This window comes from Ailuropoda melanoleuca, chromosome 2 (genome assembly GCF_002007445.2).
Source record: "Ailuropoda melanoleuca isolate Jingjing chromosome 2, ASM200744v2, whole genome shotgun sequence".
Lineage (NCBI taxonomy): Eukaryota > Metazoa > Chordata > Mammalia > Carnivora > Ursidae > Ailuropoda > Ailuropoda melanoleuca.
The window spans coordinates 57,164,916-57,182,460 of record NC_048219.1 but is presented as its reverse complement, the minus strand read 5'-3'; the positions used below and the strand labels follow the sequence as shown (position 1 = coordinate 57,182,460).

The following is a 17,545-nucleotide window of genomic DNA, read 5'->3' as shown; positions in this document are numbered from 1 at the left end:
TCACTCTCTCTCCAATTCATCATCTTTCTCCTCCTCTGTTGGAATCTCCATTATTCAAATCCTCATGGTCCCTGCCTTGAACTATTTTGGTCTCCTATCTGACTTTTCCATCTTGTTTGCCCTCCAATTGGTCCACTCCATAGTTTCCAGAGACAGCCTCTTTCTTAGTCTTGTGCCTAAGACCCTTTGTGGCTCCTTATTGCTTACACACTATTTCTGGACTATTTCACATAGCAAGCAGAGATCTCCATGATTTAGATTTTGCTTCACTCTCCATCCTCACTCTGGCTGTGCATTCCAAGTCTCTAATTTCCCCCTACGGTGATCCATAAGTTCTCAAACTTGCCTTTGCTCGTGGTTTCCCACTTTGCCAAGGAATTCCCCTTCCTCTGTCTTCTGCATTGTGAACTTTACCCTCATGTTTCAGCCAAAAGGTCATGTTCAAAATGTTTTCTCATTTCCTTCCCCCCCAAAGAATTTTTACTCAGCCCGGTGGCTTCACAGTACCCTAGAAATACCTCAGTGAGACCCCTTTAACATTGGGCTCTAAACTCATTTATGGCAGAAAATTGTCTCATTAAATTTTGCTTCCTCAAAACTTGGTTCAGTGTCTGACACATAACAAAAGCTCAATATAAGTTCATTGCTTTTTGAGTAACCCTAAAATCTGCATGTCAGGTTTTTTTTAAAATCTACAAAAGAACAATAGTTATGCAAGAATTACGTGAGAACATATGGAATAGGGTCCATACTAACACAGCCAATAAATGATAGTTTCCTCCTCTTTCTTTAAGTATTTATATCTCTAGTATTTGGGGGATTAAAAAAAGAGCCACAGTATACGAAGAATGTACAACCTAATTCCTTCTCTCAGACTATTATTCACAGTATTACCATTCAATTAAAAATCCTAAATATCCAGAATTCTAGTAATTTAGAAAGTAATCATTAGCTGTAAAACACTTCTTTTCCTCTTTATTTGCATTTCCCAGGTCATATTTGTTGTGTTTCCATAATATCATAAGGCTCTATTATGGCAGGGGATCTGAAAAACTTAAACTGCAGGCAGAGGTTCCCAAACCTGACTGTACATCAAATTTAACTTTGTGGTTAATTTATTTATTTTTATTTTTTTTAAAGATTTTATTTATTTATTCGACAGAGATAGAGACAGCCAGCAAGAGAGGGAACACAAGCAGGGGGAGTGGGAGAAGAAGAAGCAGGCTCATAGTGGAGGAGCCTGATGTGGGGCTCGATCCCACAATGCCAGGATCACGCCCTGAGCCGAAGGCAGACGCCCAACCACTGTGCCACCCAGGTGCCCCTGTGGTTAATTTAAAACACAAAATCTGGACCCCCTCTTGAAAGTTTCTTTCTTTTTATTTTGTTAACAAATACTTTTATTTTTTTAAAGGTTATTTATTTATTTATTTACTTGTCAGAGAGAGAGAGCACAAGCAGGGGGAGCGGCAGGCAGAGGGAGAAGCAGGCTCCCTGCTGACCAAGGAACCTGTTGGGGGACTTGATCCCAGGACCCTCAGATCATGACCTGAGCTGAAGGCAGATGTTTAACGGACTGAACCACCCAGACACCCCCTCTTGAAAATTTCTAAGTCTAGAAATGGACTGCAAAGCCAGACTGAAGGATGGGCCTTTGAACCATAATACATCACGTTTTTAAAACTTATACCACTAGTAACTCTTACAAGTTACTTCAGCCTCTATTCCAAAAGGAAAACATAATTTTATGTAAGAGGCTGAAAGATAAGAGACTCCCCACAAAGTCTCTCCACTGATTTTAGTCAGTGATTAACAGATGCATTTAGGTTTAGTTTGTGCAGATTTGCCAAAATGTATATTTAGCACTAATAAGGTAATTTATCAAGTTTATTTTATGACCTGTTGGTCATTAAAAAAAATTAGAAAGTATTTTAAAACTACTTAAACCTATTAAAACTATGTGCAAACCCCTTACAGTCACTAATGTTCTTAAAAAGAGAAAATTTCAGTTAACAACCAAAAGCAAATATGCAGGCTGAAAAGATCTCTGAAGTTAAATTTAAGGCTACTGATCATGTCCTTGTTAAGAAATAAAAAGTGTCTGATCCTCTTGGATAAATTTCTTATTTAAATAAGAATTTTGTGCTTGTCTGCCTTTAAGGATTATTGAAGTAATTCTAAGCACTGAAACTCCAAGCTTGTGGGAGGGAGATAATGGAGTGCAAGAATGGACCTAAGGAAGGCAGAGGGGGGAGATTCGAATTTATCCTTGAATTTGTACTCCCAGCTTGTCCCACAGAGAATCAGCTTGCTCACTGGTGATTTCCTAGCATTTGATCCTTTCTTGCAGCAATCAGGAATAACAACCTTGCTAAATTCCTATGTGCTAAGAAAGAAAAAGAAGAACAGGGTACTTACAGAACCAATACTTTGTGAAAACATTATGGAAGCCTTCTCGGTCTGTGGCTCAAAAGGTATGAACTCACAGCCTTCTTTGTACAGTCCTGTTGCTGTGTCGATTCTGCAGGGCTTGTTGGTGCAGCTGCCTCCCTGACACTGTATTGCTTCATATTTACCAGTAATACCTTTCGAACACCTGAAAATATATTAAGGTGAGATCTTTATGTGCTGTAATCATTTCAGAGGGTTAGACTCTGTGGTCGGGTTGTTCTCATGTCTACAACTTCCTCTCATAACTCAATGAACAAATATATCACCTTAAATAGCAAAATTATTAAATTCACATCAGTGTCATTTTTGTTTGCCAGAAAGTATTCGAAAGGTTCCCAAAACGGTATCAGAATTTGTTTCTATGCAGTAGAAAAGCTAAGTCTGGCTTATGATTGCCATCAGAATTAATAAGGTTCCAAGTCCTTAGCCACCTCCTCATCTTGGACCCTCGTTCCTAGAAAATCAGGAGCTCTCTTTTGTTTCCCTTAAAAGGCTTGCAGACATTTCCCGGTTTTCTTTTCCAGTTAGTTTATGTTATACAATTTTTGCATAGTTCTTGTATGTTCATAGGTATTTTAGATTTTTCCTTACATGCTTATGAGTTTGTGGCTATTATAAATGGACTGCTTTTTACCCAACATTTTATTATTTGAGTATATAAACAATATATGAACACTATAGGAAATTTGTAAAATAGTAAGAGTATAAAGAAGAAAAGAAAAAAATCATATCCCACCATCAGAAATAAGCTACTGTTAACATGTTGAAGTATTTTCTTCTCTATGTATCAGCATGACATTGCACACATAACTTTGCTTCCCACTTTTAAAAAACTTGGTGTATTAGTGTATTTAAGGTTTTAATATATTATTATAATTCATAATATTCTTTTAAAATGTGATTTTAATAGCTGTATGTTTTGATACTATAATATGAATCTAGTCTAACTTATTTAATTTGCTTCCCCCCCATTTGACAGTACTAAAAGTAAAACTTCAATGAATAAATAAAAATTCACATAAAGTTTTGACACTGTTTCCAAGTTTGCTGCAGGATTGACTCCCAGAGTAAAAGTTTGAACATTTTAAGTCTGTTGATACAGCCCATTCCGTCATTCCCTTAAAATGGATTTCTTTAAAGATTTTATTTATTTATTTGTTTGACAGAGAGAGAGAGCACAAGCAGGGGGAGTGGTGGGCAGAGTGAGATATATAATATTATATATACCACATCTTCTTTACCCATTCATCTAAAAAGTCAACCAGGTGCTTCACCTGTCAGGTTTTAGTATATGAATTATGCTAGCTCTTTAAAGTAAATTAGGAAGTTCTCTTTCTTTCCTGTTTGTGCTAAAGAAGTTTATATTCACCAAAATTGAACTCACTCATAAAAAAATGGAAGCCAAGAGTACTTGTATTCAGTACAAGTATTCAGTTTGCTTTCTATTGACACCACAGAAAGTTATTTTAAATTGGGATGCCCCCCACCCCCACCGCCCCGGGTGGCTCAGTTGGTTAAGTATCTGCCTTTGTCTCAGGTCATGACCCTGGAGTCCTGGGATTGAGTCTTGAATCTCCCTCTCCCTGTGCCCCTCCCCCCGCTCATGCACAGGCTCTCTCTCTCTCTCTCATTAAATTGGGATAAATTGTGTTTTGTTTTAATATTTGGATTGTCATTCTTTTAAGTTCTACAGTCCCTCCAAGACCCATTCATACTGATGAAGTCTACATAGATATCATTCTGCCCTAAAGGCACTGAAGAATCTCATTAGATTTATGTCCCTGATTCTGGTGCAGGAAGATGGAGACACTGAACATAGCACCTGTGTATGTCTTAGAGTTGCACACACACACACACACACACACAAACACACACAAAGAGGCAAATGATTTGTTGCTGCAGAGTAGAGAATTCAACTAATTGAAGCACTTAAAAAGTAAACAAAAGTGGTAGTTTTTTCGGAAGCTGAAAAGGAAGGCACTAAGAATGAGAGATCAAAAATAAGACCAAAAAACGCTGATATTTTTTAAGTCATCAATTCCTGAAAAAAATTGGTTGCAATTTAAAATAGTTTGGGAAAAGTTAAATCAAAATATACATACCTTACTGCTTCTCTTTTTTTATTGAATAAGTAGAATTTCTGGTTATTATTGTACTCATCATATACCCCCCATCGTAGATGAGCCCATTCATGGACAAAGACCCTTTCTGTAAGAAATTATTTTAAACACCCAATTACAGTAAGAATGGCAAAATTATCTTCTCACACTGGGAGTAAGTCATTTTTCCAAACATCATTATGCTTTGCTATGTTAATTTTTTTTCAATTAAAGGTTTGATTCCCTTAGGAAAAAAATCAAATAACAACTGCACATTTCTTTAAAATGTAACTACTGATTTGGCTCATCAAATGTTAATTAGACTAGTATGTGCCAGGCAGTTACTCAGGCAAAGATGAAACAACTACCTTGTCCTTACACAGCTCATGGTCTAGCAGATGACACAGATGACCAGAGAACTAAATCCCAAGTGGTGGAAGTGTAATGATGGAAGTGTAATGATGGAAGTCAGTGCAGCCTGCTGTGGGAGCCAGAGGCATTCAAAGGTTTGATTCCCTTAGGAAAAAAATCAAATAACAACTGCACATTTCTTTAAAATGTAACTACTGATTTGGCTCATCAAATGTTAATTAGACACTAGTATGTGCCAGGCAGTTACTCAGGCAAAGATGAAACAACTACCTTGTCCTTACAACAGCTCATGGTCTAGCAGATGACACAGATGACCAGAGAACTAAATCCCAAGTGGTGGAAGTGTAATGATGGAAGTCAGTGCAGCCTGCTGTGGGAGCCAGAGGCATTCATGGGGCAGCCTGCTGTGGGAGCCAGAGGCATTCATGGGGCAGAGGCATTCATGGGGCAGCATCCCCAAGATGCCCTTCTCCGTTATGGCTCATATCTGGTTAACTTTCAAGGCCTGCCTATTACACCTCTACCTTTTTGCTTTGACCTAGTCTCATCTTCCCAGGCTTACTGCCACCTACTCCTGACTCACTGCCATAGCCACCTACCTGGCCTCCATATCTCTAGTCCTCAGTGGCTCCCCTGTGGTGTTCAGGTGAGATCCAGTTTCTCAACATGGCATACAAGGTTCCTGGCAATCCAGGCCCTGCTCTTCTCTGCAGCCGTATTTCTTGCTGTTCTTTACCCACTTCCAAAACTCTTTAATCACAGTGAATTACTAAACTCCTTTTACTTTCTAGAGTCACACGATGCTTTTGCTCATCTCTGGTTCTTTTCCCATATTTTTCCTCTGGCTCAGAATACTCTCTCCCTCTCTTTGTCTGGCTAATTCCTACTTTTCTTTCAAAATCAGGCTTATAGCCACCTAGAAGCCTCTGACATTCTCAAACTAGTCCAGATACCCCTCCTTTGCACTTTCATTATATTACATTATTGAACTTATCATGTTATATTTTCATTGCTGCTTACATGCTAGCCTCTCACACTAGACACTTGTCTCCATAAGAACAGACACAATGAATTTTTCATTGTCTTGCCTTGGCGATAGTGCCTAGAACTTAATAGGAACTCAGTGAGTATTTGTTAAATTTGCATGAATCTTAGTGACTTATATTCAGCTCAGTTTTTCTAGAATGTAAATTCCTAGGTAGGCTGAATTTGGAAGGTTATATGAGAGGGTACACGCTAAGAAAGACCTAGTATATCGCATTGAAGATATAGACTATTCTATCAGTGCTGGGGAATAACTGATGACCTCTTAAAGGAAGGGGTAAGTTGTTGGGGAGGAGGCATGGAGTCACAGTACAGAAAGGAATGACATTATATGTGGTGACCATGATGCCTAAGGTGGGCTCAGGAGTGGGAGGGGGCAGTTAGGTAAATCAATTCAATACATATCGAGCCATATGTTGGGAATTTTCTATTTGTTATGGGGTTGAGATGGAGTGTTGTGAAAGAACAACAAAGAGGTACATTTGTTTGACACCTCTTTCTGATAAGGTCTGTAAGTGTTCTAGTGTATTGGGGGGTGGGATATGGAGATGTTAGCATTCTTCTGTTTGTTTTCTCTGCCTTGCCCATTTAAATGAAGAAAATCAAACTGGTTCTAATCTTTTCAAGATAGTGAAGAAACCTGGTACTAGTTAGTTAACCTAATTATCTAAAATGAATCATATTTGCTAATACTTGGAAAGTACATATTACGTATACTCCATTGTTTGTTTCTTTTAAGATTTTCTCCAAAGGTTGCTCTAAATAGCTCACATGGGAATGATTATTTGGTGAAGGAAAATTGGACTTTTTCTTTAGTTACTGGTTTTTGATAGCTGACCTGCAAGATATTCTGTCTGGTACTAAAAGTGTGGTCCATGGCCTCACAGTATCAGCATCATCTAGGAGCTTATTAAAAATGCAGATTCTTGGGGCACCTCTGTGGCTCAGTCAGTTAAGCATCTGCCTTCAACTCATGTCATGATCCCAAGGTCCTGGGAGCAAGCCCCACTTTGGGCTCCCTGCTCACTGCGGAGCCTGCTTCTCCCTCTCCTCCCCACTCATGTGCTCTCTCTGGCTATCTCTATCTCTCTCTCAAATAAAAATCTTTTTTAAAAAGTGCGGATTCTTGAGTCCCACCCCAAACCTACTCGACAGCATCTGCATTTTAACAATCCATTTCTGATGTGAATGCACAGAAGAGTCTGAGGGCACTGTGCGTCTCTGCCATCTGGTGGCTACTGCTTGAGTTGCAGGCAACAAGTTTAATTCAGGTGTCTCCCCCCGGCCACCACAGATCCATAGAAACCTAATGCTATTTATTAAACTATCTTACAGTTACTATCTCATACTAATGTTACCCAGTAACAATCTCTAACAATTAAAATACTACATTTACACATGTATGCTAAATATGAATAAAATTTTAACTGAGAAATGCACTTTTCCGAGTCCCTATTTTAAGTGAAAGAAAGTTATAATAGTTTATATTTTGCTTATATATTATTTTGCTTATATATGCTTACTCACATCATGTTGATTGTTGATCTACTTTGAACTTAAAGTTATTAAATTGTGAGAAATATAGCAGAATACTTTATCTATACCCCTACCTTGTGATCCATATTGAGAAGCCACTTTTCCTGTTAGGAAGTTAGGAGTGAAATGAATCCTTTCGCCTTTTTCTCCACAGTTACCCATCTGCTCTGTGTAGGGTTCGTCATTACCTGCAGGATTTGGTTCAGCAATTAGAACATCAGCCTGAAATTTAAGAAAAAGTCATTGTTACAAAATATCAGCAAATGAATTGACCTTATTCACACAGGAATAACTTGCTCTGTTTTGTGTTTTAAAAATTTTATTTATTTATTTTACAGAGAGAGAGAGAGAGAACAAGCAGGGGGAGCAGCAGAGGAAGAGGGAGAAGTAGGCTACCGCTGAACAGGGAGCCTGATGTGGGGCTTGATCCCAGGAACCTGAGATCATGACCTGAGCTGAAGGCAGATACTTAACTGACTGAGCCACCCAGATGCCCCACATGGGAATATTTTGAAACAATTTCAATTTATTCTAGAGTATTTTGATGAAAAAAAATCTGAATCAGAGAAGGAAATTGAATTTGAAAAAAATAACTTGATATTCTCACATTATTGTAGGTCTCGAGTTTTGGTCTCACATACTCAGGTTTTGTCTTCCAATTTTCAGGAATCAAAATGGCAACATTTTTGAAGTAGAATCTTTTTTCCGTAGCTTCAAACAGATATGGAGATGCCTGGGTCACCATGTCCTGGGAAAAAAGATAACGTATGTAACCAGCACAATTATGACAGAAAATGGGCAAAGCTGCCAATAATTCAAATTTACACCTGTATTTCATGTTTCCAAAGACTAGTTATTTATCAAGATGGCAAGGGGAAGTGTGGAATTACCTTTTAATAATAATAATAGTTAACCTTTTCTGAGCACTTAGCACACGCCTTGTGTCACAGTGTAATGGTCGACAATGCAGACTCCAGAGGCAGACACTAATTCTGGCTCCACCACTTATATTAGCACATCAGGAAATTTCCTCAAGCCCTCCGGCACCCCAGTTTGTCCATGGATAGAGTGGCAAGTATTCTAGTGACCAGCTCATAAAGTTTGCTGGTTTCATTTTATTTGCTCTATTGAGAATCAATTAACTTTTAAGGGAGTAACTGACAATTAGAGAGAATAGGTCTCAAAGTCACACACCAAGTAGTACTGGGAGAGAAACTCAAGATGAGTACAACTTCAGCACTGCTGACATCACTGTAATAATTCTGGGGTTAACTAAATGTTACGAGAACATTTATTTTTAGTATAGTACCAAGGGTTCAATATAAGGAAGTGGCATAATTAATTTACCTTCAAGTTACACCTAACTTTATTTCTCTAAAATGAAAGAGCCTTGGTGTTAAATTATAAATGCCTCTGCAGACTCCCTGAGCTGCTTCATGCCATGAGAGTAGAGAGGGTATTATAAGACATTTATTATACAAAGGGACATTGGGCCTACTAGGACCAAAACCCACTGAAAAGCACAAAAGCAAGTATAGATAGAAGAGAGAAGAGGGCAGAAGACTGAGCCCTGAGGCCCTCAGCATTCAGAGGTGCTGTGAGGAGGAGCCAGCAAAAGAGACTCAGGGAGCAGCAGGTGCATGGGGAGGAAATCGGAAGGCACTGGGGCGAAGGTGTTTCAGGGATAGAGTCCTTGTTGCTATCTAATGCTGCTGGGCAATCATGTGTGATGAGGACTAAGAACTGAGCAATGGATTTAGCAACGTGATCGATCCATTTTAGTGGAATAGAGATGATAGCTCATATGAGTGAGTTCAAAAGAATAGATGAGGAAGCAGAGGTGGTGAATACAGACAACAGGTCAAGAAGTTTTTGTTTTTTTAATTAAAGAGGAATGGAGAAATGAAGAAGTAGCTGAAGGAGGACTTCAGGGCAAGGGGGTTTTGTTTTGTTTAGTTGTTGTTGTTGTTTTAAAGATTTTATTTACTTATTTGACGGAGGGAGAGACAGCCAGCGAGAGAGGGAACACAAGCAGGGGCAGTGGGAGAGGAAGAAGCAGGCTCCCAGCGGAGAAAACTGATGCGGGGCTCGATCCCATAACACACGCCCTGAGCGGAACTTACAACTGAGCCACCCAGGTGCCCCTACTTTTTTTTTTTTTAATGGGAACTATTATAACATATGTATATGCTAATGGAAGAAAACCAGATAATGTAAGAGAAGAAAGGGATTGTTGAAGGAGCAAAGTCCTTGCTGGAGCAGACCAGAGTGACTAGACTCCAGTGCCCGGTGGAGCTGGCCTTAGGGGCAGAAACGGTTCGTCATTACACGGGGAAGCAGCCCTGCAGGAGTGACTCCTGCTCTGCTGCTTCCTGCTCAACAGGATAAACTTGGGGAATTTATTTTACCTCTAAGAGCCTCAGTTTCCCCTCCTTTCAGATAGTGATAATAATAATGGCTCCCTGGATATTTTTTAAAAGTTCTTATAATGATTTGCATTTTCCCCCAAAGCCAGATTTTTAACAATCACTAGGACAATTTAACATTGTATCATTTTTAGAACTAAAAAGAGAGTCAAGATCAGCAAAAAGTTGAAAAGTTGGTATAAGACTTCCACCATTAGAGTATTATGTCACAATTTGACTTGTGAAATGTGAATTTTCAGTATCTCCCAGAAGAACAAGCAGCATGAAATGCTCTTGTCTTCCATGTTTTAATAGAACCATTAATTAGGGAGCTTTGCTTTGGCATTTGTTCCAGGTTTTGAGAAGATGACCTCATATTCAAGTGGGCATTGAAACTTTCGAGGTTTGGAGAAAGTTGAGGATAACAGTTTATAGGATGGGCTGGTAATTCCTGAAGGACAAGGACAGCATATTGTTCATCAGCGGATTCCTGGTGCCAGCATAATGTAAATGCTTTGTAAATATTTGTTGGATGAATGAACAAATGAGTAAATGAATGAAGCGCTTATGATGGATGGTAAACTGTCCAGGAGTGTCAAGTTAGGAGGTGCCTGGGCTCCCTTGTATTGAGGAGACCCCAAACTATTCCGATTGTGTATCGTGTGTGTGTGTGTGTGTGTGTGTGTGTGAGAGAGAGCTAGAGAGAAAGAGGGAGACAGAGAGAGACACACACAGAGAACGAGAGACAGCGAGACAGAGAGAGAGAGAGAAGGACAGAGGGAGAGAGGGAGGACACAAAGAGTGAGTTTCCCGGACTGCTCCTCTTGCTTCTCTGTTACTGGGTAGAGTGTAGGTGCAGTGGCTAGAACTGCTGCAGCGCCATCTGCCGGTCTTGTAGGTGGAAAAATGTTAGAGACGGTCCTGCTGAAGCCGGTATTTAAGAGCTGACTTATAGGCTTCTGTCCCCATAAGGGCAGGAGGGAGAGAACTCCCTCAGAAAGCAGAGAGTGAGGGATGGCCAAGAACAGCAGCAAAGCCCACGGTGAGCTCCCTCAACTCTGCAGATCTGGAACATCAAATAGGGAGGAAACCACTTTTATTAACTACTGAAGGATGCTGAGGACACTTACGACCCTTACAAGTGTTCCTTTTATAGAGAAGATGTGGAAACCAACTTATCTTACAGTCAACGCATTTAGGACTCCTACCAGAAAGTCGATTTAATAATTGTAAAGAGAAGTACATTTTTTCAGGAGGAAAATCCCCAAAGATGAAACCTTCAAAGGTGAAAGCACTTGGAAAGCTCTAAGGGGCCATATAAATACAAAAGACCATTGTCATTCAAAATAAGGCATCTGTGTCCTCCTTCTGGCAATTCCTGAGCCCTGCTGACTGTCCAGCCAGAGACAGAAACATCCATGGCCACATCTTCCACACTTAGTTTCTCCAAGTGGCTACCTCATTTTTGCTCATACTATTTCTAAATTTAGAGGTAATCAAAAACTTACCCAAGGTTTCTGATACTGAGAGATTTCAAAAGGTGTGAATTTCTCTTTCACCAACGGTGGTAAACCTGATAGCCTTCCAGTTCAATAGGTAAGCTTCTCCCCGCCCCTGCCCCCCCCATCAACCGCTGCACTTCTCCAACCCCAGACTGCTCTTGGTGATAGAGATGGTTCTCTCTCCAAACTCCATCTTTCTAGCCTTGCTTCTGCTGAGAGCAAAGGACCTTTTGGGGCGAACTTTGGAGCCCTTGCACTACTAACTTCTGAGCTCACACTCAAGAACTTTAGCCAGAAACAAACTTTAGTCCCTTTGGCTTGGTTAAGAGGGAGGAAATCTTTTGATCTAGAAGGATTAAAAGTGGGACTGGTGATAGATAACTATGCCTACCATTTACTGAGCTCTTACTATGTTCCAGGCACGATGCATTCATTTTTGAAGGTTTTTTTTTTAATTTTTGAGATAATTTTAGGCTTATAGAAGACATGCAAAAATTGTTCAGAGTTCCCATATACCCTTCATTCTGCTTCCCTTACATTCATGCATTGTTAAATTTAATCGTCACAAAGTCCTAGGAGGAAGGTACTCATTATTATTCCCATTTTACAGACTAACACTTTTGCACATTATGCAATACGGCCTCTGGAGGTGCCCCACAGCCTTTTATAAAGCATTTCCTTCTTATTCTTAGCTGTTTGCTGTTGCACTTGACCTCTCTAATCCCTCCACCTTACAGCAATTAGAAGCCTCTGCCAGAACAGGAAGAGTCTTTTCCCCTAGTTTTTCCTTCCTCCATAAGAGAAGTAACAAGTGAGGTGAGGCCGCCCAGCAGCCCTTGCACTGGGGCTGGTAAAATGCACAGTTCCCTCTCACTGGAAGGGTCGGGATTGTTCTCAAATCAGAGATTTGCCTCCTGGGCTCCTATATTAGGATAACAGACAAGGGAGTTACAATTAGGACAAAAAGGAGAATCTGATATAAGCCAATTGTGAAAGTAAGCAAAGGAATTATCCTTCCCGTATCTCACAATCTCTGTCAAATGATGCTGGCCCTATCTTAGTGTGAAACTAAATAGTTTTCAATGAAATTGTCCATAACCAGTCATTTATTAAACGCCAACAATGCATCAAACTCTGAGTTATGTGCACTGCATATATTATCTCATCTATCACAAGAATCCTAGTAGTTTAGTGTTATTATTGCCGTTTCACAGCTAAAGAAACAGGCTCAGATTTGAAAATAATTTGCCAGTGTCACACAGCTGGAGTTAGAGAACATGCATTTTCTCTGTCACAACATTACACTTAATTTTTTTTTAAGCATGGAAAATTACCATTTTGAACTTACCTTTATATGTTGAATGAGTGTTTCATCTTCTGGCACATTAGGGTCAATTGCAATGACAATGCCTTCATAGCCATTATTATTCAGCTGAATGAGTGAATTGCTCAGGGCCCCTTCCAGGAGATGAAGGACCAAGATGAAAACAGAACTCTTAAATGACCCCATTGCTGTACATCGCACTTTGAATTCTCTCTTTGGAGAATGATGCTTTTTAGAGGTCGGTCTTCTTTACCCCTATATATATATATAGGAATATATAGACACATATTTTTTCCAAGCTATCAGAGGTGGTTTATCACAGTATTTAACCCTTTGACCCAAAAGTCTTTCACTACTGCATTTGTCTCCTATATAAGGAACTGTAGCTTAGTCTCAAATTCTGTGTACTTTCAAATATTTCATTTTGAAAGGATTATTAGCCTTGCCTTCACCTGTGCCAGATGCTGGGAATGTGGGTGGGGAGCCCACATCCGGTTCCCTGGAGGGACTCACAGGTGACAAGCGGCTTGGCCATTGAAAGATGTTTACTTACTACAAATGTTTGCCAACCAGGGACATTGACCCACCCAACACCACCCTCCAACCTTCACCTGCCCATGGAGGCCTGACTATTCTGCATATTCAGTGAGCATTTGTTGAGTGTAAACCATATACCTAGTTATCCTTCATGGTGACCTTCTCTTTTTTTTGTAACCCTCATTGATCTTGACATAGCCTCATCACTTCTTGGTACTCCCTTACAGAATCCACTTGCACCAAAAAACATTAGAAAGCAACATAGATATTATTGGATATTTTATAATGGAGAGAAAAAATAAAATTTACATATCACTGTGCAAAGCAAACTCCCTTCAGTTTCCTCATCAGACCTCTATTTCTCTATTCCATACCTCCCACTGGTCAACATAAAAAATTAACAACATTAAATTATTTTATTGAAACTAAATGTCTGTCGGAACATGAATTATGGACTGCCAGCTACCGCACAGACACTTTTAAGTTTGCTGAACCTCAGGTGGAAACTCAAATTGGTCCACCATTTTATTTTATTTATTACTCGAAATATCCCTTCATCCTGTGATTTCATTTGGTCTTCACATTGTAGAAAGCATCAATTTCACCTTGTCTACCCCCTTTCTTTGACATTGGCTCATAAAAATTAGATTAGTTTTTATATCTAATAAATAGAACTTACTGCTTAAGTATATAATCTTTAATCCAAAGTGAAGCATTGAAATAGATTGGAAATACTCAATTATAAGGTGGTTTTCTAGATGATCTAAATATACTTTTATACAAAAATAACTTACTCAATGTTTATTGAATAAACATATGCATTTGTTATACATAAAAATTTATATCTAAAACATCTCACTCCCCCAACTATATATGTCTTTCCTGCTTTCCCTAAAAAACAGAGCCTAAGGCAAGCTTATGTGCAAATAACTGGAGAATTTAATCCCAGAGCAGTGAGAGTGAGGGAAAGTGGAAAATAGTCAGCTATGGCTGGGAAGCAATGAAAGGTGAAATGTTATTAAAGCTGACCACTGTACATGCCCTGACATTTGGAATGTCTACTAATGGGCTATGGAAAGAACCATGAAAAACAGTCTGTGGGAGGGAGGAAGGGGAAGTGTTTGGCTTCTCATCTCCTATAGGTGATCAGCTCCCCTGAACTTCCTGACTGTGTTGTCCAGCCCCTTCAACAGCAGCTTGGAAAGAGAGATCCCATGCCTTGTTGTGTTTAAGGAAATACATTCCAAGTGGTGCATGGTTGGCCTGTGGTAGTGGAACCACTTGGGCCCTCAAGGAGGAGGTAGGGACTGAGGGGGAGTGAGTAACTGAGGGTCCAGGGCACAGATGGGGCCGAGAAAATCTAAGGGGTTTCCGTAAGATCAATCCAACACAATTTACCCCTTCAACTGCTCAGATCCACTCTTGTCCTTCCATAATATTTAGTTCCAATATTATAATGTAAAGTTTACATTTTTTGTGTGTGAGCACAAGCTATTTTGCTTTTTCTTTGAAAGAAGGTACAAGTCCAATCATTCATAGAATCTCCTTCAAAGTGGTGGCCAATTGCAATCTCCTAAAATACCTAAAGCAAGAGACTTACTGAAATAAATTAAAGTCTGCTGCTAGGGCTGGTCTCAAGACCACGTTAATCCTAAAATAAAAGTCAGTTCTTTTGCCAGCAAAAATGGGTTTATTCAGGAGTAACAGAGATTTATAATTTGGGGCATGCATGATATGGCAACTCCAAAAAAAAAAAAAAAAAAAAAAAAAGGAAGGGAACATTATTTGAGGAAATTGGGAAGAGTTATTTTGAAGGAAAGTCTGTCCGTTGGAGAAATTGGCCGAGTTGCAGGGATAGCTGATTTCTTGTAGAAGATCCCATGTACATCTTTCCTGGTTGAGGCCTGTAATGGATGATTCTTTCCTTTTGATGATTCTCTGTTGGGGTCTGTAACTGACAATTCTTCCTGTAATTGATGTTGAATGGTATGGTTCCCCCTTGTAGCCTCCCCTCCTGTCCTCCTGATTCCACTTTATTGATGTTGCCTTATATTAATTTTCACAGCCAATATAGATATTTATCTCCTTCCTTTGTCATCAGTTTCCCTCACTTTTAGCCAGCGTTTTGGCTGTCCTGTATTGTTTGTTTGCCTATTGGTGTAACCAGAGCCTTCCTTCCTGGAAGATATGAGCCCTTAGCTGCCCTGCCCTTATTGCATTGTGGCTTCTGCCGTTGTCTGTGACAAAGGTGTGACAGACCCAGTTTGGGTGCTTCGCCAGATTTACCTGGACTTCCCTGCTGGCTGGGCCTTGGCTGCTTGCTCCATGGAGAGTCCGTGCTGCTGCCATGACTGCCTCATCTCCTCATCTTCATCTCATCTTCTCTGCCTCCCCAAGGAGAGGGCCTAGTTTAGTACGGCCTCTACTGAGCTGGAGTGGCAGCTCCACTGTCCTCTGGGGTTCAGGTTCGGCCTAGACAGATCCACAGAGGCTTTGGCTCAGAAAGCATTGTTGGATGGCACGTGGGATCTGGCTTTGTCAGAGGCAACCCAGATGGGCCAGACAACACAAACCTGAGGTCCAGGGATCTGACGCCCTGAGTGACAAACTTTGGCCAAAGGTGCAAAGTAGTTCCAGCATCCCGGAAGTCTCTTTTGTGTTCCCTTCTAGTCAGAAACCCCCAAATGGTCATCACTATTCTGACCTCCATTGCCACATCGATTAATTACACCTGTTTTTGAACATCATGTAAATAGAAATACACAGTACATCCTCTTGTATCTCGCTACTTTCATATAACATTTGCTGCATGAAATTCAGCCATGTTGCATGTAGCAGCAATATGTTCTTTATCCATTGTATTCCATTTTAAGAATATAGCACAATTTGCTTAAGGGCTGCTGTTGATGAACATTTGGACTATTTCCTGTTTGGGGCTATTATAAATAAAACTGTAAGCATTGATTTCCGTTGGGTATATACCAGGAGTGGAATTGCTGAGTCACAGGGTATACATATGTCTAGCCTTATTTAGTTGATCTGCCAGACACTTTTTGAAGTGGTTTCGCTGGTTTTTGCACTTTTCTACCAGTATACAGTACTGTCAGTCCTTATGATTGTAGCTATTCTAGTGGGAATGTAATCATACTGTACTGTGGTTTTAATTTGCATTTTCCCTGATGACTAATGTTGTTAAGCACCTTTTCATATACTTTGGTCATTTGGATGTCCTCTGTTGTAAAGTGCCTGTTCAAGTCTTTTTGCCCAATTTTAATTAATTAATTAATTTCTAAAGATTATTTATTTGTTTATTTGTCAGAGAGAGAGAGAGCACACAAGCAGGGGGAGTGGCAGGCAGAGAGAGTCTAATTTAATCTTTTCTTTTATGGGTAGTGTTTTTTGCATCATATTTAGGACAGCTTTTTCAAGTTCGTGAAAATATACAGTATTCTGTTCTGCTGTATTGTTCTGCCTTTCATATTTAGGTCTGCGATCTATCTCAAGTTGTTTTTTGTGCATAGTGTAAGGTAAGATTCAAGATTCTTGTCTTGTTTTGTTTTGTTGTCCATTATGGATGGCCAGTAGGCCCAGACCATTTATTGAAAAGACCATACTTTCCCCCACTGAATTGCAGTTGTGGTTTTGTTGTGAATGAGATGGCTGCAAATGTGCGGGTCTGTTTCTGGACTCTTTTCTGTTTCATTAGTCTTTGTGACTCTCCTTACCTCAGTAGCATAGAGTCTTGATTATTGCTGCTTTGTATGTCTTGACATCTGGGATCATTCCGTATTTGTTTTTCTTCAAGATTATTTGGGGATATTTTAAGTCCTTTGCATTTCAATATAATATTTAGGATCAGCTTTTCAATTCCACCAAAAAAAAATCTGGGTTTGATAGGATTGCTTTGAATTGATATATCAGTTTTAGGAGAACTGACACCTTTATAATACTGAGTCTTTCAATCTATGGACATAACTTGTCTTATTTTAGGTTTTATTTAATTGATCTCAACCATGTCTTACCATTTTCAGGGTAGAGGTCTTTCATTAGATGTACTTATCAGGTTTTTTTGGGGGGGGGTGCTATTATAAATGATATTTTAATAAATTTTCATTTCCTAATTGTTTATTGCTGGTCTATAGAAATATAATAGGTTTTTATGTATTGACCTTATAGTTAGTGAGTTTGCTAAATTCCTATTATTTTTAGTAGTTTTTAGATTCTTTCGGATTTTGTATGTATATAATTACACCATCTGTGAGTAATAACCTGTTT

General features: G+C 39.5%; 2 protein-coding genes across 3 annotated transcripts in view; one reads left to right on the top strand and one right to left on the bottom strand.

Annotated features, from left to right (window-relative positions):
* The window catches only part of LOC100471019 (calcium-activated chloride channel regulator 1), a 28,598-nt gene extending 15,679 nt beyond the window's left edge, over positions 1 to 12,919 (bottom strand). Inside the window, exons 1-5 of the mRNA XM_002919386.4 lie at positions 12,758 to 12,919; positions 8,110 to 8,250; positions 7,577 to 7,724; positions 4,554 to 4,659; positions 2,419 to 2,596 (exon numbers count right to left, since the gene is read on the bottom strand). Of these exons, the coding sequence (XP_002919432.1) occupies positions 2,419 to 2,596; positions 4,554 to 4,659; positions 7,577 to 7,724; positions 8,110 to 8,250; positions 12,758 to 12,919 (735 nt within the window). The remainder of the gene's footprint in view (positions 1 to 2,418; positions 2,597 to 4,553; positions 4,660 to 7,576; positions 7,725 to 8,109; positions 8,251 to 12,757) is intronic.
* Positions 1 to 17,545, top strand: part of ODF2L (outer dense fiber of sperm tails 2 like) — a 312,052-nt gene that overhangs the window by 189,365 nt on the left and 105,142 nt on the right. The window lies entirely within an intron of this gene.